Below are 24,996 nucleotides of genomic sequence, written 5' to 3'. Positions count from 1 at the left end.
ACCTCACACAGGCTGCAGTTCTGAACAACACTCAGCAAAGAAACCCCTTGGAGAATGGGCCTTCAAACACAAGCTGCCCACCCAGGTAAATACTTTCCCACACTGAAGACTCTAGAGCAACTGCTTCAAGAACTGCCTGGTCATTTCTGTTCAGCAGCCTTAGTTCAGTGGAGCTTTCTTCCAATGCTGTTTCATCAGGGGAGTTTTATGACTGAATTAGCCTAATTTTTGATGGCAAATTCATTGAACTAATTGCAATAATTTTGGATGCAATGAAAGGAGCTAGCTGAGAGAGCTGAACTATCCTTTATAATTAGAAAAAAAAACCAACAAAAAGCTAAAAGAGAAAACAGACCACATACCTCAGACGTGGCTGCCATATCCAATGGTGTTGTTCCAGGCACAATCCCTTCATCATCATCTTCATCTTTCACATAGTCTAGATCAAACAATGGCTCAAAGTTCTCAATGTGAGGATTGGCACCTGAAAAACAAGGAGGGGGGTGGGAAAAGGGCTTCAAGTTGCTTCTCAATAATATTTAAAATATGTTTTCTATGTACTGAATGGCAAATCAGCGAATTTACTCCAGGTGAATGATACTTTATATTAAGCTAGCAAGTGGCTCTTTTTTCAGTTACATTTAAATGCTGTCACATCTCTGTACAATGCTACTCTCCATTATAAAGAGGGAAAAAAACTAAGCTGAGCCTTAGGGCCCAGAGAAAGAGCTCTGGTTGTATCAACTGACTCCCAGTCCCATGCTGCCTCACACAGCACAGCATGTATGTGATGAAGGGATGGTGTGGTGCTGCTTTTTAGTGTCAGAGAAAGTGAGGGTGTTTTTAAAAGACCAAGCAGGCAGTGGGAGGCTTGGGTTTCTGTTTCAAAGGAGAAAAACTAAGTACAATTGACAAAATGTTCCAGTAAATACTCCAACCTAATTCTTCCCAAGTGACAGCAGTAGGAGACACTACAAGCTCATGCTTCAGTGATGGTATTTTTTTTTGGCTTTTTCTTTCTAAAGCAGTCCAACACTTATCCCAGATACATAAAAAGATCTCTTCTCTGCTTCTTCAGCTATAAAAGCTACAAAAGATACTCAAGAAACTTCCCAAAGTCCTCTCCAGAATTTTTTGGACCAACATAGTTTGCCTTTCCAGCCATTAGATGGTGCTGAAGAGTGATTAGTATAGCACCTCAGAGCAGGACTTTCTGAGGAAATTCAGACCTTCTTGCTTTAACACCTGACTTCCTCCACATTTAAACAAGTTCATTCTGCTTTGCAGCCTTTTAACTTGAATTGTCACTGTGAAAGAGAAGTCTCCAGCAAAGATATATTTCCATACCTGCTGCTTTGAGAACTGCTGCCAATTTTGTGGAGCCCCTTCCAGCTGCTATGTGAAGTGGAGTTGTCCCATCATATGTTGTGCTGTCCACATCTGCATCACCCTAAGGTTTTGTTGAATGGCAAAAAAGAAAAAAAATCTGTACAATGCAGCTGCAGAGGCTCATGTCAGCATTAACACTGCTACTGTGCAAGTAAGCATCATTCTGTGTCTGGTAGCATAAAAACTCTAACTGTTGCCTGAAAAGAAGGAGTTAGAAAGGAACCACAACTGTCTACATGCATAGAGTGGTAGTGTGCTCCAGTGTTAGAGCAGGAGGCACAGGGTGTATCTCCAAATAGGTCAGGTAGATAAAAGCCACTCTGCATCCCCTGTAAAACTTCTGCCATCTGCTTGCCCATGGCCTTTGGAGTGGGAGTGGTGTGCAGAGAATCCTGCCCTCCTGCTGCTCATCAGAACAGCCAGGCTGGTGGCACATCCATGCATGAGCACAGAGGAAAGCTACATAGCCAGCTGGGGTGTGTAGAATTACGATACCAGGATCAAGGTGTTATGATGAGATAAATATTTACAGATTACACAACTACATCTCTCTGCACAACTCTATACCTGTTCTACTTCAGACAGAAGAAGGGATGAACTTGTTCATGGTAACTTCAGTGCCTGCCAGCCTTACTCAGTGCAAATTATACATGGCATATGCAGTCAGGCTAGGGTCACAAACTCTAAATTCTCAGCTTGGGCAAAAGCTTCACCAGCAGTGCTGAACAAAACAGTAACATTATCAGTAACTTTGCCACTATACCAGTTCAAGTGATCTGGTCAATAAACAGGACCCTCTCCCCTTACTTCTGTCATTCTGAAGCATTCTGGGATTGTCAACAGCTTTTAAACATGTAATTGGAAAGACCTGGAAGAAAGAAATTCTGCCTTTACCTCAAGCAAAAGGCAGCCTGCCAAGGGGATGTTCTCTTGTTCAACAGCCAAATGCAATGCAGTTCGTCCAGATTTTTGTTCCTGAGCATTGACGTTAACTCCGGCAGCAATCAGCTGTTTGAGGCAGGACATGCTATTTGCTGTCACCACCATGTGAATTGCACTGAGACCTACACAAAACAAAACCCATCCCTCATCTGCATTAATATTGTAAAATTCAGAAATGTCAGAGTAATGAGTTTCAAAGTGAGAAAACTGTAAAATGAGTTACTGTAGTTATCTGAGCAGAAGTAACTTATTTTGCCGGTTTATACACTAAAAGATGACCAAATCATAGAATTTTTAGGGTTGGAAAGGACTTCAAAGATCATCTAGTTGCACCCCACTCCTGCTGTGGGCAGGGACACCCTCCACCAGACCAAGCTGCTCAAAGACCCATCCCGGCCTTGAACCTACTTTCAGGAATGAGGCATCCACAACTTCTCTGGGCAACCTGTTCTGGTGTCTCATCATCCTCACAGTTCCATCCTCACAGTGAGGCATTTCTGTCTTAGATCTAATCTAAACCCACCCTCTGTCAGCTTAAAGCCACTTTCCCTTGTGCCATTCCTACGTGTCCTCATAAAACACCCTCTCCAGCTTTCCTGTAGGTCCCCTTTAGGTACTGGAAGGTGCTGTAAGGTCTCCTTGGAGCCTTTTCTTCTCCGTTCTCAGCTCTCCCAGCCTGTCTGCAGAGGAGAGGTGTTACAGACCTGTGAACATCTTCATGCCCTCCTCTGGCCCTGCTCCAACAAGCCATATCCTTCTTATTTATGTTGGGGGCCCCAGACCCTAAGGGAGTACTCCAGGTGGAGGCTCAGGATGAAGTTAATGGTGTTAATAAATACGTTCTTTGTGCATAAATTGGAACTTGGAGAGTCAAAACCACGGAAGGAGGAAAAAATCAGATTACAAGGTGGAACAGAAGGCAGGAACTACAGAGCTCACCTAGAGCATCTTTTTGCCTCAAGAGAATAGCCTTAAAAAGAAAATCTGCATCTTGGTATCAAACAAGTAGGTACCCCACATTGGCCCCATCTGCCACTGAACATCTCTTCTAGAAAATGGTTTGGAGAGTAACTGGTATATTTTAGTATCGTCCTCCTGTAAGGTCACAGTGACCTGACACCTCAAGAATACCTGCACCAGAAAGATAATAATAAAGCCATTTTTAAAAAACCCAACCAACACCCAACCAAAAAAACCTCTCTTCCTGAAGAACTGAACACAGTGTTTTTGAATCCATGACAACAATTTTAGGTCAGACATTTTACAATCTATTAGATCAGGAGTACTGGATTGAAGTCCCCTGCGCACTGAAAAATGGGAGAACTGTCTCTTTGTGGTTATTTTACAGGCTCTAATTCTGGATGGTCACCAAGTGCCAGATAGGAAACTCAATACTAGTGCAGAAACTATTTCTAAGGGGATTTCATTCACTGGGCAGGAGGAAACATTTTCTTCTGGGGGGATTTTTTAAAAAAACCAAGGGTGGCATAAGGAACAAGATGAACACAAGTGCTTGAGGTTCTGTGATATTGAAGAGAATGTACAGGGACAAAAATTCAAATCCATGCTGTGTCACGTGACCATTACCAATCTTCCTGTTCTGTATAACCAGAAAACTGACTTGCCTGTGTTCTCTCATCTGTGCCTGCAGGCATATTAAACCCAAGGGCAGCATATGCAAAATGGGGAAAGATGTTATTTTCAGGGTCTGTATCTACCTATGTAGCAGCACAGTGCTGGTAGTAATTGTGGTGTGTGAGTCTAGTAGGGAAGGGTATAACATAAGTCATTATCTTTCCATACCTTCAGCATTGGGGAGGTTGACCATGGGAGATACCTTCTCATGCCTGAGGAGTAGACTCAAAATCTTGTCATCTCCTTCAGTAGCAGCTAAATGTAAGACAGAATTGCCATGGCGATCCAGAAGGCTGACATCTGCTCCAGCCTTCAGCAAGTCTTCCACCACCTTTGCCTGCTTTGTGATTACTGCCAGGTGCAGGGGGGTCTGCAATTGACAGAAGCAAGCCATAAGAAGATAAAGCTATATCACTTGTACAGAAATCTCTGAAACCCATAAAAGCTCCTAGTGTGAGAGGATTGTACACATATGCAAGATTTTAGTTGGCTTTGGAGTGGTGTAGCTTCTTTTCTACTGAATACTACAAATAGGGTTTCTACGTACTGGAAATAAAAGCTGCCATGCCAATGTCAGCCGCTGGACTTCGGGAGGAACAAAGATGCTGCCTGCTCTATAAGCCAGGGCACTGACCTGGCTATTTGAGCATTGCAGTGCAAGGCACCGGGGAAATGAGATCATCCCTGTGCCTCCCACACACTGCAAGCCTGCTGCTATGGCTGCCCCATCACCAAGTTCATGCCACAGTGGGAGCACACGTGCTTTCCAGGCCCTACTCAAGTCCTTCAGCAATGAACCATGCTTTCATGTTGCTCCTGAATCAGAGATCTGCAGCCATGGGCATAGGAGTTCCTTATGGCTGCACAGAATAGAAGAACATCCTGCAGGCTCTGTGCACTTGTCAAACTGCAGAACAATTGTGCATTTATGCCATGTGTGTTGAACTAGCTGATCCCATTTGCACATTCCCCATTTCTGTGCACCTGCAGCCCTGAGCAATGCTCAGGCTGAGAGGTTTTGGGACCTTCCAGAGGTTGGTTGCATACTGCATTCTTGTCAGTTCTGAGCAGCATCACACTGAACATACATATGCATGTATTTAAACAATAAGCATTCTAATGAGGTCTGGAAAAATGGTAATTCCAATACTAAAATAATTTAAAAATTGAGTAAGATTCCATATGTAGATTACCTTGACAGAGGACTTCAAAAATAAAGACTAATTCCAGCTCTGCACAATAAGCTTGTGTTTGTCAATACATCTGTCAACACATTTGCAATTAATTACTGCATCTGTAAGGTATATGTCAACTTTCAGAATATCTGCAGAGAAGGAAAATTCTAGCCCAGGCCTACATTCTATTCTGTCAATGGCTTAAAGTTTAAGTTGAAGGTAGGGAGAGCTGCAGAGGTTCTGTATTTATCAGGGATGAGGTCAGGGATTTCTTTCCAGTGTAGAGCCCAGCTTTGCTTCCTGTTCTGTTAAGCACAGGGCACAGAATTCAATTCAGAATCTTCTGCTTACTTTCAGCAGCCTCCACATTTCAGACTTTCTTTACAAGAATATAAAAATGTGAAGGAAAACAAGTCAAAATAAACCTCCTGGAACTACCTGTACAGAATTAAAACCTGCCTTTACTGTTCACAGCGAAGCAAATGACACAAGTGTCAGAGTGCTGCTCAATGGCATGCACAATCTCTTTATAAGAGATTCTTTTCCAGGCAAGTTCCCATAGCTCTTTTCAGAACTTGAATTACAATGCAAACAGGCCAGACTATAGCTGAGGAGACAGAACTGTGCCTGCCAGTTGTTTCCCTCCTAGGCTAAAGACAAGAGGATGGGCTTTTCTCAGTTACTGCAGAAATGAAAGGGAAATCTTGGTGCTCACGTGATGGGCACAAATACAATCTGGGCTGTAGGAATGGCAGAGGTTATTATGGCTTCCACACGTGCCTACAGATAACTGATGATGCAGGAACTGACTCATGATCCCAAGTTAAGCAGTGTCAGAAAGGTCAGAGGAGTCCAGAGCTGGCACACTGTAATCCACACCCCTCTGGTTTAGTGACAGAGAAGCCAAATAGTGAAGCCATGAACTGAAGAATTTACTCTTTTTGGCCTGTTCCACAGTTAGCACATGGAGAAACTTCTGTTACCATCAAGAGAATTATGGACTAAACCAGTGACAACATGCTCTCTTTCCTCCACAACCTTTCAGTATATCCTTGTTTCCAAACTTGTTTGCATCAGTCTGATCTCTTCCCACAGATAGCAAGTTGTGCAATTTCTTTTTTACTGGCTAAACAATCAGCAACACTTATACCCCCACAACTGCTCACCTGATAGAGGTCATTTCTCATGTTAATGATGTCATTGTAATTCAAACGGGGCATCACTTCCAAGAGGTTTTTCACCAGCTCAGTATGAAGGTGGATAATTGCTAAATGAAGGACACTGAAACAAAAACAAAAAACAGATTAACAAATTTACACTGTTTTCAAACTTATTACAAAAGTTTCAAGGCTTTGCTGTAGATCTGAATGCATTCTGATATAAACACTTGACTATTAGAGATAATGATTCCAACACTACATATCAAGACCTAAAATGAATCCCAGCACTGAAACGAAAAGGTCAGAAGGTAACTGTTTAACCCCTCGATCACCAAAGCAAACTCAGGATGGCTTTTGCTGGCCCTCAGCATTACTTAACTACTAGGCTAATATAAAAAATGTGTGGCACAAAAGAATTATTTCAGAAATCCTCAGATTCTCTGCTGGTTTGCTGTTTTTTTCATATTTTGAATTATGCAGCAGATAAATACTTTTTACTGTGAAAACCTTCCTGCAGAATTTCCACAAGCCTCTGTGCTACCAAAGCAGATTTTCCCTTACGGGTTTCCCCAGATCTGTGGGTTTTTCTTTATTTTATTTTCAAACAGAAAAATGACTAAGGACTCAGGCCCAGTGACTAACAACCACAGGATTTGCAACAGTGGCCAGAGGCATCATGCCAAATAAGCACCTGTTTTGAGACACGAGTGACTGCACAGCAAGTCACTTCTACTGGGTTAATGCAATGTGCAATGGCCCTTCCTGTGCTCTTCTCCAAAGGCAGGTCCCTCACCGCCAGTGGGGGCTGGACGTGCTACACGGCACCAGGAAAAGGCAGGTTATCAATCCGTGACTCCTGGCCCACACAGCTCCATTTGCCTTGCCACCTTAGGACTTCATTTGACAATCATGCCCTTTGTTTTGGAACATACCCTGCCAAGCCCTTCATTGGCACACCTTCTAGACTCATCTTTGAGCAAGTTGCTGCTGACACAAAATATCAGCACAGGACATGTGGTGTGTCTGTTATGCCACTCCAGAAACACCTGAACTGTCTCAGATTTACACTTTTGTCAGAAAAATAAAAAGGAAGTTCCATGCCATTCAGGGCAAGGAGTCATCCAGAAATTGAGACAGAGAACAGTCAAAACCAGAAGATATTTTTTAAAATAGGAAAAGAAATTTAAATTTTTCCTTTAAAACAGGAAAAGAAATTTACAAACCAAACTTATCCTTAAAGGGCATTTCTTGTTGATTCTATATACTGCTGCTGGAAGTATCACGGCACCTTCCCTCCTTCAGCTCCCCTGTGATCCACAAACAGTCTCACCATTACCGGAAAAGTGCTGTTCCTCTGCTCTGACAGATGCTTTTCACCCTGCTCTGAATCATGCTGACATTTTATTTCCAAATCTCCAAACACATTTGTTCTTCCACTTTTGTTCTCATTTCAGCAGCAAGTATTTTAATTTTACCCTACCATTATATGTGATGCTGCTGACTAGACCACAAAAGGTCAGTTCCATTTCTTAAACATTCCTGCATGAAAAGATGCATTTGAGCACTGCTGCAGAGCCATCAGATATCTACAGAGCAATGGTACTGGTATAAGTACAGTCACGGCCAGTGTTACTGAGTGTCCACTGTAAATATACACTAATCACAGATTTCTGGGTTCTGTCTCAAGGCCATAAATTGTTGACAGCCAAGTTTTCTAAAAGGCTTAATCAAAAACTTTCTAGTTGCCATATAATTTTAATTATTAAGTGCAAACCAGGGCAATTTATTAATTAAATTTTGACCCTTTTTTTCTCCCCCAAGAGAGCTGGAAGACAATCACCAAAGCTTTGCTTTATCAAAAAATTGTGAAGTAATACAGATATGTATTATGCTCACAGAATAAATCCATCTCAGGAGAAAGGCAATGTGAACTTGAGCCTCACATACTTGCAGGTATTTCTTGATTCAGCAAGAAAACAACTATTTATTATAATTCTAAAAAGTATTTTAACTTAGTTAAAATGCCCTGCAAGTCCAAATTGGAGGAGCACCTTTTTGGTATTTAAATGCAGGCCCTACTTGCTCAATACTCCTCTAAGTCCCCCCCTTTTTTTCTTAAACACAGAAGTTGTACTGTCCATAGCACTTGTATATTTTGTTGCTAGGTCTCACCTCCTTCATATTCCTGCTTATCTCAAAGCAGACATTAGGTTTCCAGTTGGAAAGCAAAGCTTGTAAAGTAGCTCTCTCTGATTGTGCAGTCCTCTTTCTGTAATCTGAAGCCTATTTTCACTGAAAATGGAGTGAAAGTGGTAACCTTTCTCAGAGTAATTTAACAGTGGGATACAAGTCTCAGTCACCTGAGATCTTCCTTCCAGCTAGACACCTTGAGGCTTAGCTGGCTTCTAAAAGTGATGAAAACACTACAATTTAAGGACATGTAGATGATTGCACAGGGCCTGCCAGCTAAAAAGTAAGGATGTGATAGTGTCACTTGCTTATGCAAGAGATTATCTTTGCATTTGTTCAGAGCCCTTTTGCTGAATTTTGTTTTAAATAACTACCGATCATTAGTTCCTCACAGTACTTCACTCTGAGTTCTACAGAACCTGCATGGCTGTTAAGTAACAAAGCGGATTTCCACTCCAGTTCACATTATTAAAAGACTGATCTGCAAATATTAGCAGCTGAGTGCCACAAGCATCTGTGCAATCCCTTGGAAGACAACAGTACAGTACAGACATAAGCAAGAGCAAAATAATGTCCTCTGGAAAGAACTTGATGTCAGTAGGAGAAATGCAATATGGACCCTCCAGGTATTGTTTCTCCTGGTGCATCTCTTACTTGAAGCATCCTATGAAGACTTAGGGACTTGCATGGAATAAAAAGCAGGGCCCTCTCCTTCAGCTCCAAGCTGAGGATCCCCATACACTGTGTATCATGATGCAAGCACAGCAATTCATGCTCAGTCAAGATTTTAAGTAAAAAAGGGCAAAGAAACTCAAAGTCACAGCATGCTCAACATACCCTCAATGATCAGATTATTTTCTGACAGGTACTGGATCAATGACATTTATGGTGTACATGACTTCTTTGCAAATGAAAGGAGAGTGTCTAAATCACAGCTGTACCTCTCCCAAAGAGCAGAAAGAAGTGGCGCCATCAGTGATTGGCACCCACGAGGGACAGAACAAATTGACTGCACCATTCTGCCCCCAAACCCATTGGTTTCAACCCAGCAAGTGCTGTGGGGTCAACTCACTTGTCCCCATTGTCATCCTGGACAGCGGTGAGATGGCGCTGAGCAGCCAGCAGCATCTTCACGTCTCCGGTTACGGCGTAATCGAAGAGAGCATTGCAATGGCGCCTGGCAAGCTGCAGGGCCTTCTCCAGGAACAGGGCATCTGCAACACAAAGTTTCCTCTTCATCAGCTCACTTCTTTTCCTTGGAACACCACCTACTTTTGACAGGCACTTGTGCTGTCACAGAAATACAGCACCAGGCATTATTCACTGCTTCACTGAGATGGTTGCTCATTACTTCTGAGAGGTAAGGACAGAGAGAACAAATGCCTAGGAAGCAAAACTAGGTGCATGCTGAACATTCAGGCAGCAGGAACCCTGAGAACAGTCAAATCTGGAAGCTCCCTCTGATTTGACTGGCACTGAAATTAACAGCACTGATGTGCAGTTGTGTGAAATGAGACAAAAGGAGCAGAAATTGGATCTGGAACTTGCAGGTCTGAGTCATTTTTCTTTGAGGAACCTGAGGCACGGGAAGCCTAAGTGACCCATCAAACAATGCAGAGAAGCTCAGAGAAAAGCTGAATAAATGCATGGAATAAATGCAGGGCTTTGCACTCCTTCTCCAACTCAAATCATGCAGTCTAGCCTGCACAGCAGCAACACAGAGAGTGTGTTCTTCTGTTTAAAACATTTCACTTTTTGCAATGGTTAGTACTTGTTTCCTGATTTTAGAATTATAAAATGGACAGCCCACTGAGATTTCAAAAAGCAGAAGCTGTCATGGTGAGGAGGCAGAAGGGAGAAATGGGAGAAAAGAAACTCATTTGCGGATAAAAGTAACTCTAGCTGCTCTGTCAATACTTCTGTGGTTCTGTATCAGCAAGAAACTAGTGAAAATGAAACAGATGAGCTCTGAAACTACAGCGTCATTCTGAGAGACAGTATCATCTGAAACCAGCCGGTATTTTAAACAGTTTCATGTTTCCATAAAACCTTGTAAGGCTGGGAATTACAAAGTGCAAACAAGTACAACAGACTGTGTCATTTAAAGCACACATGGGGAGACAATAGCCAGGATTTCCAGCTACACAAAACCAGGCATTTAACCAGGTCAGAAGCGTGTCCCTGATGAACAGGAGCACATCACTGCTGTAAGGCACAGACTTACTCAGCTATCCATGGAGCTTTTTGTTCTGGCCAGTACATCCCTGTGGCTGCTGCACTATATGCCTGGGCTGATGGATTTATATTTGCTATTTACTTCTTAACACTAAATATATTATATTCAGGATACATATTCAGGTTAAAGGGTGTTAAGCAGTTCAGTCTTTTCTCATTATACGTATTTTCAAAGATCAAAGAACTGCATGTTCAAATTTCCTGGTTTTCCATATTAAATACACAGGAAAGATAGCCTTCAAAATATTATATGTATCTTTTAGTCTAATAACCAAATGATCTAGCCTGCAGTAGCTATTTTATGGAGCCTGTTCTTCTGCACCAATTCTTTGTATAATCTGGAGCTAGAAATTGCCTCCTTTCATTCCATTACAATGGATTAAAAAAAAAGGTCAGCTTCCTGCCTACAATCTCAATTGTTTGGAAAACAAGTAAACAATTCAGCTCCCTCATGACAGCTAAATGTACATTGCTGCTACTTCTTATCAGCACAAGATTTTGTTCTCTGAACCAGTCACGGGATTTATCACAACCAAAACTACAAACAGCAGGATGCTTCAGCACCATCTGTTCTCAGACCACAAGAAGCTCCACCTTGGAGGTGTTTACAACTACAGCCCATCTCCTGTGCCACTTTGGATTCTCAAGGCACAAGTTTCTGGTGCTGTTAATAGCAAGTGTCAGACAGGGCTGACACACACAAGGTAATGTGCTCCCTCCCTGATCCAGGGAATAACAAAAGTGGTCTAGATCGTGTTGCACTTGGTAAAAACCAGAACCAAGAAATTCCTTTGTGCTCAATTCTTACCAATACCATGTCTCTCTAGTCCAACTACTATTTTTTTTTTGATGCTAAGCATAATTACTCAAATCCTTCAAAAAATGTCCATCAACTGTTCAAAAAAAAAAAAACCCAAAGCAATCCAGGAAATGCACATCTTGCTGTCTGGGAAAGGGTGATATGCAGTCTTTATATATTTTAGAACTCTGCTGCTAAACCAGTTCTGATGACTACCCTTCCCTTCCTCCTCCTTTTGTTTTGTTGCCTGAAATAAAAAGACAAAACCCCTTACAACAGTATTAAAATGGTAAGATAAAAAAGCAGTTCTTTATTAGAAGCTTCCAGGTGTGTCCATAGTTATGGGCTATGGGCACACCCAGGAACAGATTTCTACAGTTTTTGTAAGTTTAACAAATTATCCTATCTAACAAACATCGTCCAATTAGGAGAGCAGTTGGTTAGGAAGTTTTTCCCCCAGGTACTGCACCAGTGGAGTTGGTCCAGGGCTTCTTTGCCCCACTTCTTTTATGTCTTCTAAGATTCTGATTAGAAAACAAAATGTTCTTTCTGTAGGCCCTCTACTCGAAAATAAGACTAAACAGTATTTCAGAAGTGTGTTAGAAGGTTAGCTTATTCCTCTAAAATCTAAGAGAAAGGGTAGGAAAAATACCAGGAACTGTAAAACCACATATTAATGGTCTACAAAGCTACAAATATATGAAAAATACATAAAAAGCAAAAATTTTTAGGCATTACTTTGATGTATAACACTTTGCTACTGCAGTTATTTCACTGTGTACTTGCCAAATGTAAACAGGTACCTTTACATTTTAAATTCAAACCAATAATGCTACTTTGCACACAGTTCAACAGTGTTGCAGGGAAGACCTGCAAGTCGCTAACATCCATTAACTCATCCATTAAAGTCTCTCAAATATCAAAAGCCAAATATCAACTGCTGAGTTACATTCCCTGTGCCTTCACTGCTTGCAGCTTCCTTGCTCACACAAGTTTATTCAAAGGCAGTGTTAACATGTCCAGCAGGCAAAGCTGTCTCATCTTGCATGACAAGCAGAAACTCAAGTGTCCAGTGGCAGCAGAAAGGTGGAAGGTTATCTACAGAACTAGGTATAGGGATAGACCTTAGATCTTGGGGAATTTTCATGTTCTGAGAACAGACATTTTTGGAGTTTCCAAACCTTTAATGCTTGCTTTGCAGTACTGCAGTTTGATTTACTCTAAACAGATTTATTTGCTCACTTACCCTGCCACCTGCAATCTGCTTCGCTCACTTCAGTCTTACAGGAAAAAACAGAATCCTCCTTTTTCTCATGAACAGCAGATGTTCTGCACTCACTGCTCTCCACAGCTTCCATCTTCACATCACATTTCATGCCCCATTGGTCATTTTGTTTATCACAGCTCTTTCTGTCTTGTTCAGCTGTGCAATTTGATAGACCTTCTAATAAAAAGTAGAATAATTAATTTTCAGTACCATTGCTTTTTTTAATACAAATGATAAAACTCAACTAGACAAAACCAAACCCTGAAAAATGAATACAAAAATTTACTTCAATCTTCACTTTACTTCAATCTAAAACTTATCACTAAACTCATGAATAATGATATTCCAGATGCCAACACACAAGGACAGACACAGTGATGTGACTGCCCTAAAGTGATGGTAGGTCTTTGACAGCCTCTACTTTAGAAATAAACTTTTATATATTACAACAGATTTACCTCTCTTTTCATGGTACAAGATTGTGAGTACTGAAGTGCTCACACAAAATCCAGTGGAATTATTCAGACATATTTTTTCTTTCTAACAGCAAATTCATACCCGAGACTCTGGAAGTATCTACAGAGTAATCAACACGTACATCTGAAATTACCTTCCTATTTTAGGGAGCCAAGAGTATCCTTATTATTAACTTAATCTTTTCTATTGATTTCTCTGGGCTACAGGGTAGTACCAGACTGTGGCAACACAGGAAGATACATTTTCTGTGGTCTAGTCCTTGGGTCATTTGTAATCAGCACATTCAAGAAAGCAAGAGGGCTGCTGCTTGAAACAATACACCGAATACAGAAGCACGTGGAGGGGTTTGGGTCACTGCTTCTCAGGACTGCAGACTAAAAAGAAACTACACTTGGAGAGGAAAAAAGAGAAGCAGGGCAGTATAAGCTACACAAACCCCTCTGCTGTCAGAGGTTTGAGAAGAGGCCCTCTCCAGCACACTTTGCTAGACCTGCCTGACACTTTGGATTATACTGTAGAAAAAAATACAGGTCAAACTCAATTCGACTGTTGGAAAAAAGACATTTATGCTGTTACCATGTTTCATGCCAGCACTGGACTTTGTTGCGCCAGGGAAATGCATCCCTCCAAAAGCAGAGTATCCATATGAAGGAAAACTGAACCCTAGAGAATGGAGAAAGATTAAGAATCAATAGAATTACATCCTAAAAATGATTACATCCATCAAAAAGAACAATGAACCTAAAGAACTGAATTTTTGTTTTCTTTGTACCTTCTGCTTTATTCCATCCAATTAATTTTCCAGGCTAAAGATGAGCTTCCCCTACCCCTTCAAAAATCCAAAGAAATTCTATGTGGTTGGCTAGTGACACTGTCTACCCCAACAACCACAACACCAGACAAATGTAGTATCGCTATGTCTCTCCTCTGAAACGCAACTGAGACATCACAAGCTGCCTCTGTGCTTTTTAATCTTTGTGATTACAACACATTTGTATTCTGGTGTTATGCTACACATGTGCTGCCAGCAACACATGTAGCAATTTGAAAACTGCTGCTCTATTCCTTGCTCTAAAAAAAGGGTTGTGGTTCAGGTGACATTTGCTGACCTATAGGTTTTTAATGCTCAGCTGCAAGAACTAAAGCAATGCTCTCACGATCCTGCATATTAGATATACTCTGACTTCAACAGATAGAGCACAGTAGAAAATTTACTAAAGAGCATCTCCAATTTTTTAACAGTTTTTTGCACTGAGTTAATGTGCCAAATTCCAATTGAGGTCCAAGAAACAGTTCAAAACCTGTTTAGACACCCACAATAATATTGAACTGAGCTGTCTCATGAATTTCAGCACCTCCAAGGCTCTAGGACACAACAAAGCTCCCAAAGTGGGAAGGCAAACAGCATGATGAAGTGTTTAGAATAAGGAGATGCTTGACTGAATTGAGTAACAGTAAACACAATAAAGGCAACAGAGTCAGGTCTAATATGCCTAGGAGACAAAATCCTCTTTACATCTTAAAAATCAGCATAAACATCTGTCCTGCTCTCAAAGTAGAGCCCTTTTCCCTCTTTGCCCAAAACTGCTCCCTTACCAGAGCCAGCACCACCACCTGCCCCTCCATACATGCCACCACCTCCAGTGCCACTGCCCCCACCATAGCCATCGGAGAAGTTGGGCATGAGCTTCTGCCGTTTCCTTTGCACTTCTTCTTTATCTGGGATGGAAGGAACAGAGAGAACAGGGAGTCAGTCCTGCTGGTGGCAGGCACAGCACACACAGGGTGTGCATACAGAAAGCATCACTACAGTTACTAGGACTAAGGACAACGCAGAGTGTGGCAGAAGAGTCAACCTTCCTCAAGCTCCAAATAGCAGAAAATCTTTGTACATACTGGAGCAGAGAGAATTCTTCTGAGAACAAGCCAGTGCCAAGTCCACAGTCAGACCAGCAGCACAGCTTGGGCCTGGCTTGGTCTCTTCAGCCACGTCACTGCCTTGTGCTCAGACTCGGGGGACACAAATGGGGATGTCTTGAGGGGCTCAGAGCTTCCCTCAAAAGTGTCTCATGTACTGAGAGCCCTGGAGATCAGTGGCCCCAAAATTCTTCAGTGTCTAAGCCAAGTCATGAATCAGCAAGTGCTCCAAACACCAAATTTGTTGAAGAAAATTTGCCTTTGGGGAATACAAGCACAGGCTCTTCTTCCAAGCAAATCTGCTTCAGAAATGGAGCCTTATCAGGGGATCACAAGGCACTTTTGAGTTTCAACAGTGCAGAGTACCTGCAGTGCCTTTTCAACTTTTGTTTAAGGGATGGCAAGAAATGGTGAAAACTCTGCTTGCTTGAAATGATTTACTTAAAATACCGTAACAGCCACTAGAACAAAGACAACTTATTTTCAGGCAGGGAGATATTACTGTCAAACCATGCTGAGTAGCAGGAGAAAAGAAAAGCCTAAACTTATTTTATAGTGTAAGTACAAAATAAGACTTAGTACCTCTGGAAAACAAACCACAGAGTTTAAAAGGACTATCCCAGTGACTGGGGAAAGTGAAAATGTCATGACAAGATCTACAAAAATAGGGATATAAACATTACATGGGTTAAAATCCAGTAGAAATGTTGAGAAAAGAACAAAATATCATTTGCTCATTAAACCATCTAGTAGTTTTCAACAGCCATATGACAAAAAGAAATTTCATGCACAGTTATGGCATGAAATGCATGACATCAGTCAGTGCATCAGATGAGACAGCTGAATACATGAGCCAGTACACTGACAAAGCCACGTGCATTGTTTCCAGGTACACATGATGTGTAAGTATGTATGCATGCACACATCAGGCATACTCACACTGACGGGAAGAGAAAACCCTAGAGAGCAATCTAGTCAGAGAAACACAAAAAAATCCACATACATGGGTCTAAGTTTGTGGGAACATTTGCAACAAGGGTTATATAAATGGTTCCTAAATGGTAATTTCTTGATGAGGTTGTATAGGGGATCTGAAAATGCACATCATGTTGAATTAATTTTACTCAATTAAGAGGCACATAAAAGAGGTTTGCTTCAAATCTAGCAATTTTGCTCTGCAGTTGAACACTTCACTTCCCTTAACACTTGTGCAAGAGGTTCCTGAAATCATTACCAAGAAGAAATCCTCTGGCAACTCTGGAAGCTTCTGTGAATTCATGCTTTGTGCTACTTTATTGTGCGAGTTATGAAGTAGACTCGCTTGGACCACCACTACGCCCTCCTCAGCTGTCCTGAGTCTCTCACCACTAATGCACATTTATTTTAGACACTCTGACAGGGAATTTATTTCAACACAACTCTACTTTAGGCACAGAAAACATTCAAGGTTAGAATTCAGTAGTGTAACCTGCAGGCAGGTAAACTCCTAAGCAGAAAGATAATCTTAATACAATGAAACACCAATTATGACTTAGGCCTCAGGGCATTTCCATATCATCAACATTATTGGTATTTAAAAGCTTGACTGCCAATGTCATTCCCATCAAACATTTGAAATGCAGACTTCAAAGGGCACAGATCTACTGATTAAACTTCTTTTCACTACTAATTTAGGAAGCAGATCCAATACCAATTCTTCTACTTCTTCTAAGCAACTAAAATTTTAAACAAGAGATTGAAACAGCATTTTCCCTGCTTGCACAAGAAATGTCTTGGGCTTACTAAACTAGTACAGGCAATTGGACAATACAGAAACATCAGTGACATTGGCATGATGGTAAAGGGTGAGAACTGCAAAATATGTGCCTTTTCTACCAGGCACCAAACAGGTTGTGGTTTCAGGTTTCATCTGAGAGTACTGACAGTAAAATCTCTTCAGGTATTATTTGGCAGAAACTCAGAGGAAGAGTGCCATCTACTGTATGGACAGGCATAAGTGCATATAGGGAACCTGCAAGGAACAAGCCTCACTCGGAAAATATGCACGGATTTACTGCCTACCAGTCCTGCACCACCACCTACAAAACACATTATAAACCTACCACACTGCATATTGACTCTGTCCAAAACAAGGAGGCAAATACATTTTCTTAAAAAAACAGCTAAAACCAAAAATTCCTCACCCAACCAGTTCTATCTTATTAAAAGCATTCCTAGGGACCCTACAGTTTCCGTTCCCAATCTGTAGAACGGGTTTAATAAAGTTACCTTTGATTTCTGGATAGTAGAGAAAAGGCTTTGGTTCACTTGTTTCTAGATCAGATTTCCTACGCAGTTGTACAAATACAGATGCTGGCTTTGTGATATTGACATCTCGGTATTTGGGTGTTTTGAACACAATAGCAAACTGTGAAGGAAACAAAGACAAGCATATCTGTCACACAGCATGGCTTTTGACAACTTGGCTTTTGCATTTGCACTATTTTGAAGGCATTGGTTTAGGGCTCAGGAGGCAAAAGCTCAGAGCAAAGGGCTGTTACAACAATAAACTTCCATTTTAGCTTTCAGTTTCACTTCTGAGATTGACTCCTAAAGCCTTTTGGGAAAGACAGAACTGCCATGCTAAGTGCTAACACATCCCATATGTCAGTACTGAACTGTTTGTCCCCTCATCCTTTAGCATCTCTTCTATGGCTTTCTCAGTGTGTTCAAAGGAGCTCTCAGAGCTGTTTATATGTCCTATCCCATTTTACAGGGGGTGCATGTTAAAGCAATGGGCCTTTCTCCTAATATCCTTGCATTGTAGTCTCAGTCATCTAACAGATGTCTTTTTGTTAGAAAGCAATGACTCAAAGAGGAGGTCAGTATGGGATACAGATGCTTTTACATAATTTACAAACTATAATATAATCCTAGCTTACAGAGGGGGGAGAATCATTAACAAAGGACAAATGCTCTGTTACTTACCTGTCTATGTACATCTGTAGGAGAGAAATCTCCAAAGCCTTCCCACATACCACCATTCTCATCCTCTTCATAGAAACGTATCTGAATATCATCTGCAGAGAATGAAAGTAACACTCTGGGATGTTTGTGCATTTGTTTAACCTTTGGCTATGGTTATTTCAGATAAGTATCAATGTGGTTACTTCTTGGATGAAAATACTACACAATACATCAATTATCTTTATCTGTTTTATGAAAACAGCAGAAAAAACATTTTTTACATCAAATTTACATCAGCCTAATCCTAATGACTTCACTCTAGTTGCTATTTACTGAGCTGTAAAAAGAGAACTAGGTTCACATCATCTTCCTATTCTAGGGTTATAAAACATTCCAGAGGAGCCTTATTTGGAACAAACATGTAAGGAGGGGAGAACTTGAAGCATGAAATGTAGAAACCACCCTCTCTCCTCCAACAGTTTCAGTTCAAAAAACTGCAGCAAAACCTGAAGTGCCACAGTTCAAGTTCCGCTTGCTGCTGGCAGAGTGCCACGGTGGAGCTGCAGCTCAGAGACTGGGGAGGTGTGAGCCAGCAGCGTGGCAGCAGGGATCCTTCACCCTCCAACAGCACAGGCCAGAAACATGGCTTTTGGCTTCTGCTCCTCTGAACAACTCTTCTTTCATTCTCTTTCTATTTATTTATTTATGTTTTTAGGAAAAGCATCTCACCAGTAAATTCCTTCCACAGCACTCCCACGAGAAAAAGCTAGAAAAAGCCTATTGTCTCTTAGGGTGCCTGATGCAGGACAGGCTTCTGCAGCAGACAGACTGCTTCCCCTGCAGGTGCCCCACCTGCTAGTCTCAAGACTGTGAAGCACCACTTCCAGTCCTGCTGTCCTGCATGCTCAAGTTCCTTCAGGCAGGAGGTTTCTGCAGGCAGTGAGGTCAGGGGAAACCCCAGCCTGGCTGAGGGGAAACCCCACCTCAGGGCTTCCACTGAGTCAGATATTTATTTATTTATTTTGTGCGTAAGAGTTGCGTTTTATCTCAGTCCTCCTGATGGCAGAGGGTAGATGCACTATTAAAGGAAAATAGTTCTTTCAAAGTCCCTAAAAGCCCCCAAAGCTTTCCCTCTTCCCTAAATGGTAGAAGGGCATTTAGAAGAGAGAGAGATGGAAAACGACAGCTTGCACCAATGCAAAATGTCACAGTGGTTTTATCAACATGAGCAGGGACTGTTTCCAAGTAGATGAGAACAGGGCACCCACTCTACCATGTAATCTACACCAGGGTGTCCCAAGTACTACTTCTAGCTGAAAAATACAAAGGATCTCCCTCACTCCCATATTTTTTCTTTTTTACTTAGCCCAAATATAACAAACCACATTTAACCATTATCCTCCAATAAAAACCAAAGTGTCCTAATCCACACTGCTGCATTCTCACAGTCTCACATGAGCAGAGACTGAAAATGAACCTGTCAGAAGTATCTGTTTACACGGAGTAACCTCTACCATAAGTGTATACATAAAAATGAAGTTATTAGTAGCAGTACTGAACACATTCAGCTCCCATCCATGAGAATACTCATACTTACTCTTAACAATCAGGAACTTAATAATAAATCAGGACCTTTAGAATAATTCAGAGCAGGTGTGAGTTAATGGAGTCAAACATCACCCAGCACCCACCACCCCTCAAAATTCCAGAACATATGCAAGGGCAGAAACTTGAGAAGAACAAAGATGATCATCAAGAAAAACTGAATTTGCTTTGCAATAGACTTTTTTGATTTATTAAATCTCTGGACTGCTGCATTGACTTCCAGAAAGGCTGAGTGCTTACAAATCCTGCTGCACTATTGGAATGGGACAACACTAAAGAGAGCACAGGAGGCTTTAGTGTACTCCAGATGAACACCCTGGCGTGCCTCACAATACTCATGACTCTTACCTTTCTGAACCTTGTCACAGAGCAGGTAAATCTCTTCCCCTCCTGTCACACACCCTGCTGTTCTGTCCATTCTTACAATTTTTAGGTTGGAGGCATTGGGAGCTTCTATTGAAAGGGAAGATGAAAAAAACCTGCTTACTTTTGTTACAGATTTAGACTTCAAAAAACACAACCAAGCACAACACACAGAATGCAATAGAAAAACAAGCTTCCAATACAACCTACCTGAATCTGTGTTTTTTAAAATATGAATAAATCAAGGGCTTTCCATATGAAAGACAATCTCGTATCTCCTAGGCTTTGACTGAACTATGAACTACAAAATAAGATCCCAGCCACTGCAGCACAATTACTGCACTAGCAAGGTAACCCAGCAGTGACCTGCATCCAGCACCCTGCAGTAGTACTCATTTTCTGACAGCAGGGCCGTTCAAGAGAATGCAACTTTTTCCTCCCTGCTTTCTGACAGAGTGACACTCCTGAGAGCTGCTTCTTGCTATCTGCAGTGCTTTGCTTGACACTGTGGCTTACTCGAAAGCATGCCAGTTTTTGGCCAGTGTACTGGACAGCAATAAAAAAGCCCACCTCCCCAGATCCTAGTAGAGGCATCTACAGACAACTATTGGTCCTCAATACAGAAATATCATCTGATAATGAAAGCAGTTGTGACAGGCAAGTTATGCTACCACAGGTTCTGTCTGTTCTGTGAAGACTTGAATGGTGCCAATGAAGTATCCAAAAAAAAAAACCCCAAATAAAACCCAAGAAAGATCTTCTGAAATTAGCAATCAAGAATTCACCTTGGGAGATCAGAAACTAGTAACTGACATCTGTGTGGCAACTTACAATAGCAGAAACATGCATACAAAATGTCACCTTTGTTTGTCTCCTTAGTTTAGGACAAGATTTTTGACCTACATTGCCCAATTAACAGCAAGGCACAGACTATAGCAGAAGAGTTGCATTTAGTACACTTTGATCTAGACTTTGTCCTTAAAAAGCAATAATATAGATATGACTGATGCACAAAGGAAAAAAAAGGTACTTTTCCTGAGTCATTACAGAATTACTATCAAGAACATGGGATGCCACAGCCTCAGGAAGGAAAATTCAGGCAGCAGAAAGGGTTCAATTAAGATGAGTCACTATAATTTAACAGCATAGGGGAAAACATGAAGTGAAAAAATTCTCTTAGAAAAAAGACAAATAAAGGAATGTTTTAAAAATACTGACAGATCTAAAGGAAATGGTTGCACTACCTTTTAAAATATGGACAAGCAGATGGTCTGCAAAACTGAAAGGTCAAATTCTCAACAAAGATAGAAGCAAAGTAATTTTTTTCCTCACATCTTGTGTAATAACGCTTTGTCACAGAAAGCAACTGAAAAAAAACTCTGCAGAATTCAAGCCCTTCTTATGGATATAACAAGAACTTACAAAATCCTCATAATAAAAGTGGCAGGATTAAACATGCGAACAGCAAAATAAAATCTTCCTCTATAGCTTGCATCACCATCTATTAAAACCAGCATGACACTGTATGTACATTGACAGACATGGGGCTAATTATCCATGGGTACTTACTTGTTTTTCATCAAATACCAGGCAGGCAGGGCTGGATGAGTCTATGTACAGCAATAGCTACCTGTCATCTCTGTGTGTACAAGAGCCTGCCCCTGATTAAAGAAGTGATTAAAGCCAAATACACTTACTGCTGTCATATATTGCGTCGGATATGACGGGATCCAGCTTGCGCGTGAAGCTGCCGTTGCTGTCGGGAAGGAAGGCCGTGAACATGAGCCGCACCACGCTGAGATCCATCTCCTTGGTCTGCTGGATGGCTGCCTGGCGGATGATTTCCCTCTCCCGTTCTGGAATTACAGACAGAGGAATTAACACAAAGGGTAGGGCACCCTTAACAAAACAGAGAGAAGAAACAAACCTCCAAAGGCATGGATAGGGAGGAAATGTCTTCCTTTACGTTTAGCATCCATTGGGTTTTCCCTTTCTAAGCAGAGTAGAGCAGCTATTCAAATTGTACTGTGTTCATCTGGCAGTTTGTGCTTCAGATCTTACTTAAGTTATATAATTAAAAGACAGAAAATTACTACTTTCTGCTCTCAGTTTATAAAGGTTGTGAAAAGGGAGGAGGCCACCCCTAAGGACACCTGAATTCCTGGTGTTAAGAGTGATGGAAAGACAGCTGGCCCCTCTGTGCAGTGCCTGAAAGCAATGCAGACCACAGGTTTTACAGCAATATGGGTGAAATGCAGCTGAATGAAATAGTGCTCTCAAAAGGAGGTCCCTAAGTTCATTAAGGATATCATGTCTTGCTACAATAATGCAAAATTACTCTATTTAAGAGATTATTCAACAGAATAGCAACGGAATACAGGTGCAGAGGTTGGTACAGGCAGCTGTGGAAGGAAGTTTCTCCATTCTCATGCATGCATTGACAGCAGACTCCTTTCAGATTCCCTAAAACACAGCAACAATGCACCACCTCTTAAAAGCACATAGACATTGGCTGTTGTCCTACACAAGGTCTTTTTCCAGCTAGGAATCTGTGTTTTCAGAAGCTCAGCCTGTTTTTAATAAAACACCAATTAAAACCAGGCCATCATTGTCACATACCAGTTAGCTGCCTGTCTTCACAGCCTTCTGCCTGAAGATAGCTGAGTTCTGGATGCACCAGGAGTCCTGGGTTGTATCCCTTCTTGCAAGCATCTATCATGCGTGTTTCCAGAGTTTCAAACACTTTCTTCTTCGTGACATGAAGGATTCCAAGATTTGCAAACCTGCCAAATTTTGATTGGGGAATGCTTTAGGCCAGACTTATAGGCAGCCTTTCTCTTACCAGAGGCAGTTATACAACCCAAGTCTGCAGAAGGACTCTACAGGTTTACTTAGACCCTATTAGTGTTTGAGGGAGAATTTTCCATCCAGAAAAATTCAGTCAAGATGACAAAACATGTAAAATGTGCACCATTCTATGACAGCGATCATGTGGGTGCACTTTCCTATGGCATAAATAGTAATCTGTCAGGTTTCAGACTTCCACTGGGAAAGCAACTTACAAAATGTTGGAAAATCTGGTAGTCACACTTTGTTTGCTGTGTCTTGGCAATGACATTAATATGTCATTCTGTGTGTCTGTTAAGCAGAGCGACTGCTCAGAGTATGCTCCATCTGTTGAAAATGGTTTGGAGAGCAAGCTAAGTAGCTGAAAACAGTGCGGTATTTTACAAATAAAATGTTTTAAGGAAGGTTCTGCTCATTCTGCAAGATAGTTTGGGTATCTATTTGAATAAAAATATCCAAAATACAAGGTGTGCTTTTGTAAAAATCTGCTGGCATATTGAAAAATCAATTAGATTTGGAAGTATGAAAACAAGACAATAACTCAATTTTCATGCGGGTCAAGTGAGGACAGGAAAGCTGGTTCTAAACATCTGATGAAAAACAAGACAGGTTAGAAAATGAGCCAAACTTTTCAAGATGAAAAGGAGCATTTGAAATAAAGCTATTTAAATTGTTGTGCATGGTAAAGTCAGTGCACTGGGCTTGGACATCAAAAGTTACAGTTTAAAAGAATCTCTCTCTCCCAACCTTCTCAGCTTTTTAAACTTCATGATCTTCACCAACAAAGACATTCTTGAGATCACAGAACTAAAACTCACAGCCAGCATGAAACCTGATCTAAGCCTCAAAACACGGTTGGGAGCTTCAGCTCCATTTACTGATATAAACAATTATTCTTTCAAATTAAACAAGAACAGGCCAACTACAATTTCACTATAATCTTTCTGCTTTAAACTTTACAATTTTGACTTATGCAGTATTTTCATGTTTATACCCGTCCTGCATGAATTCCAAATTTACTAATCCTATTTTCTTAATGCTTTCTATCACATTTCTATTGACAGGTTTCAATAGAAGTAGAATATTGATCAAAGAGGTGACAAAATGATAACACTAATTTTAGTCTCTTCTCTGATCATACCTCCTTGTGTTTTAAAGAATGGACTTACAACACAAATTTAGACTGCACACCAAGAGATTAAAACTATAACAATTCTAAGTAAAAAATTAGTTACTTAAATAAATTTAGCTTGCTTAGGGAAAATTCTGCAAAGGTGAACAAAAACCCCATTGAATTTTCTTTTTTATGATATAAAAAAACCCAGAGATCAGAGCATGGAGACGAGTGCTCCCCAGAGCTGCCTCTTAGGAGCATTTCTGTACTGCTTTTTAGAGTCCTGATGCTCCCCCAGAGCTCAGGTTTGCAGAGGAGCTCCCAGACTTACCCCACCACCATGTCCTTGGGTCCTGCAAGAACCGTGCACACTCCGTCTTCACAGAATTTACCCACCAGGCTGTGAGCGTGCAAGTGGACATATTTCCCGTTAGTTACTAACTGGACAATTACTTTTGCAGGTCCAACATAATTGCAGATCTGTAAATAAATATGAAGAAAGTGGGATGGTTTGCTTACTGTTTTTTTAAAATGAAACAAGTGATGATTCCAGGTGAGCATTTTCTGTCAGTTAAGTACAATCAAGTTTACATGGGAGAAATGTGTATGCATTTCTTCATGAAATACAAATGGCAAACTAACTGTACCAGATCATCACTTTCTTTTGCAATTGAACTTGATATGCAAATGGCAGAAGTACTGACCAAAAAAGTTAAAGGAAAGACTCATCTGTTTCTTAAAACATGAATCTCACTTTTATATTCTGGCCATTTAGTCCACACTGCTCTCCTTAAGTTTCAATCAGTACATTGAATTCACAATAAATATTGTTATCCATTCAGAAGCATATAGAAAATTAAACTAAAAACCCTGCACTGTTTTGCCCAATTCAGAAAGACTTTGAAAATTACTTTTAAACATTATGATTGTTAGAA

General features: G+C 41.0%; 1 protein-coding gene across 6 annotated transcripts in view; it reads right to left on the bottom strand.

Annotated features, from left to right (window-relative positions):
- Positions 1-24,996, bottom strand: part of NFKB1 (nuclear factor kappa B subunit 1) — a 57,792-nt gene that overhangs the window by 3,810 nt on the left and 28,986 nt on the right. For 3 of the 6 annotated variants that reach the window (XM_064710892.1, XM_064710888.1, XM_064710887.1), the window contains exons 6-20: positions 24,393-24,541; positions 22,720-22,883; positions 21,798-21,956; positions 20,086-20,190; positions 18,154-18,245; positions 17,455-17,593; positions 14,866-14,988; positions 13,846-13,932; positions 12,772-12,969; positions 9,564-9,705; positions 6,308-6,422; positions 4,135-4,336; positions 2,284-2,453; positions 1,348-1,450; positions 363-484 (exon numbers count right to left, since the gene is read on the bottom strand). In XM_064710892.1, the coding sequence (XP_064566962.1) occupies positions 363-484; positions 1,348-1,450; positions 2,284-2,453; positions 4,135-4,336; positions 6,308-6,422; positions 9,564-9,705; positions 12,772-12,969; positions 13,846-13,932; positions 14,866-14,988; positions 17,455-17,593; positions 18,154-18,245; positions 20,086-20,190; positions 21,798-21,956; positions 22,720-22,883; positions 24,393-24,541 (2,070 nt within the window). The remainder of the gene's footprint in view (positions 1-362; positions 485-1,347; positions 1,451-2,283; positions 2,454-4,134; positions 4,337-6,307; positions 6,423-9,563; positions 9,706-12,771; positions 12,970-13,845; positions 13,933-14,865; positions 14,989-17,454; positions 17,594-18,153; positions 18,246-20,085; positions 20,191-21,797; positions 21,957-22,719; positions 22,884-24,392; positions 24,542-24,996) is intronic. The other 3 variants (XM_064710893.1, XM_064710889.1, XM_064710890.1) reach the window with 2 other exon arrangements.

This window comes from Zonotrichia leucophrys, chromosome 4 (genome assembly GCF_028769735.1).
Source record: "Zonotrichia leucophrys gambelii isolate GWCS_2022_RI chromosome 4, RI_Zleu_2.0, whole genome shotgun sequence".
Lineage (NCBI taxonomy): Eukaryota > Metazoa > Chordata > Aves > Passeriformes > Passerellidae > Zonotrichia > Zonotrichia leucophrys.
The sequence above is the reverse complement of the archived record's forward strand: the minus strand, read 5'-3'. Positions and strand labels throughout refer to the sequence as shown.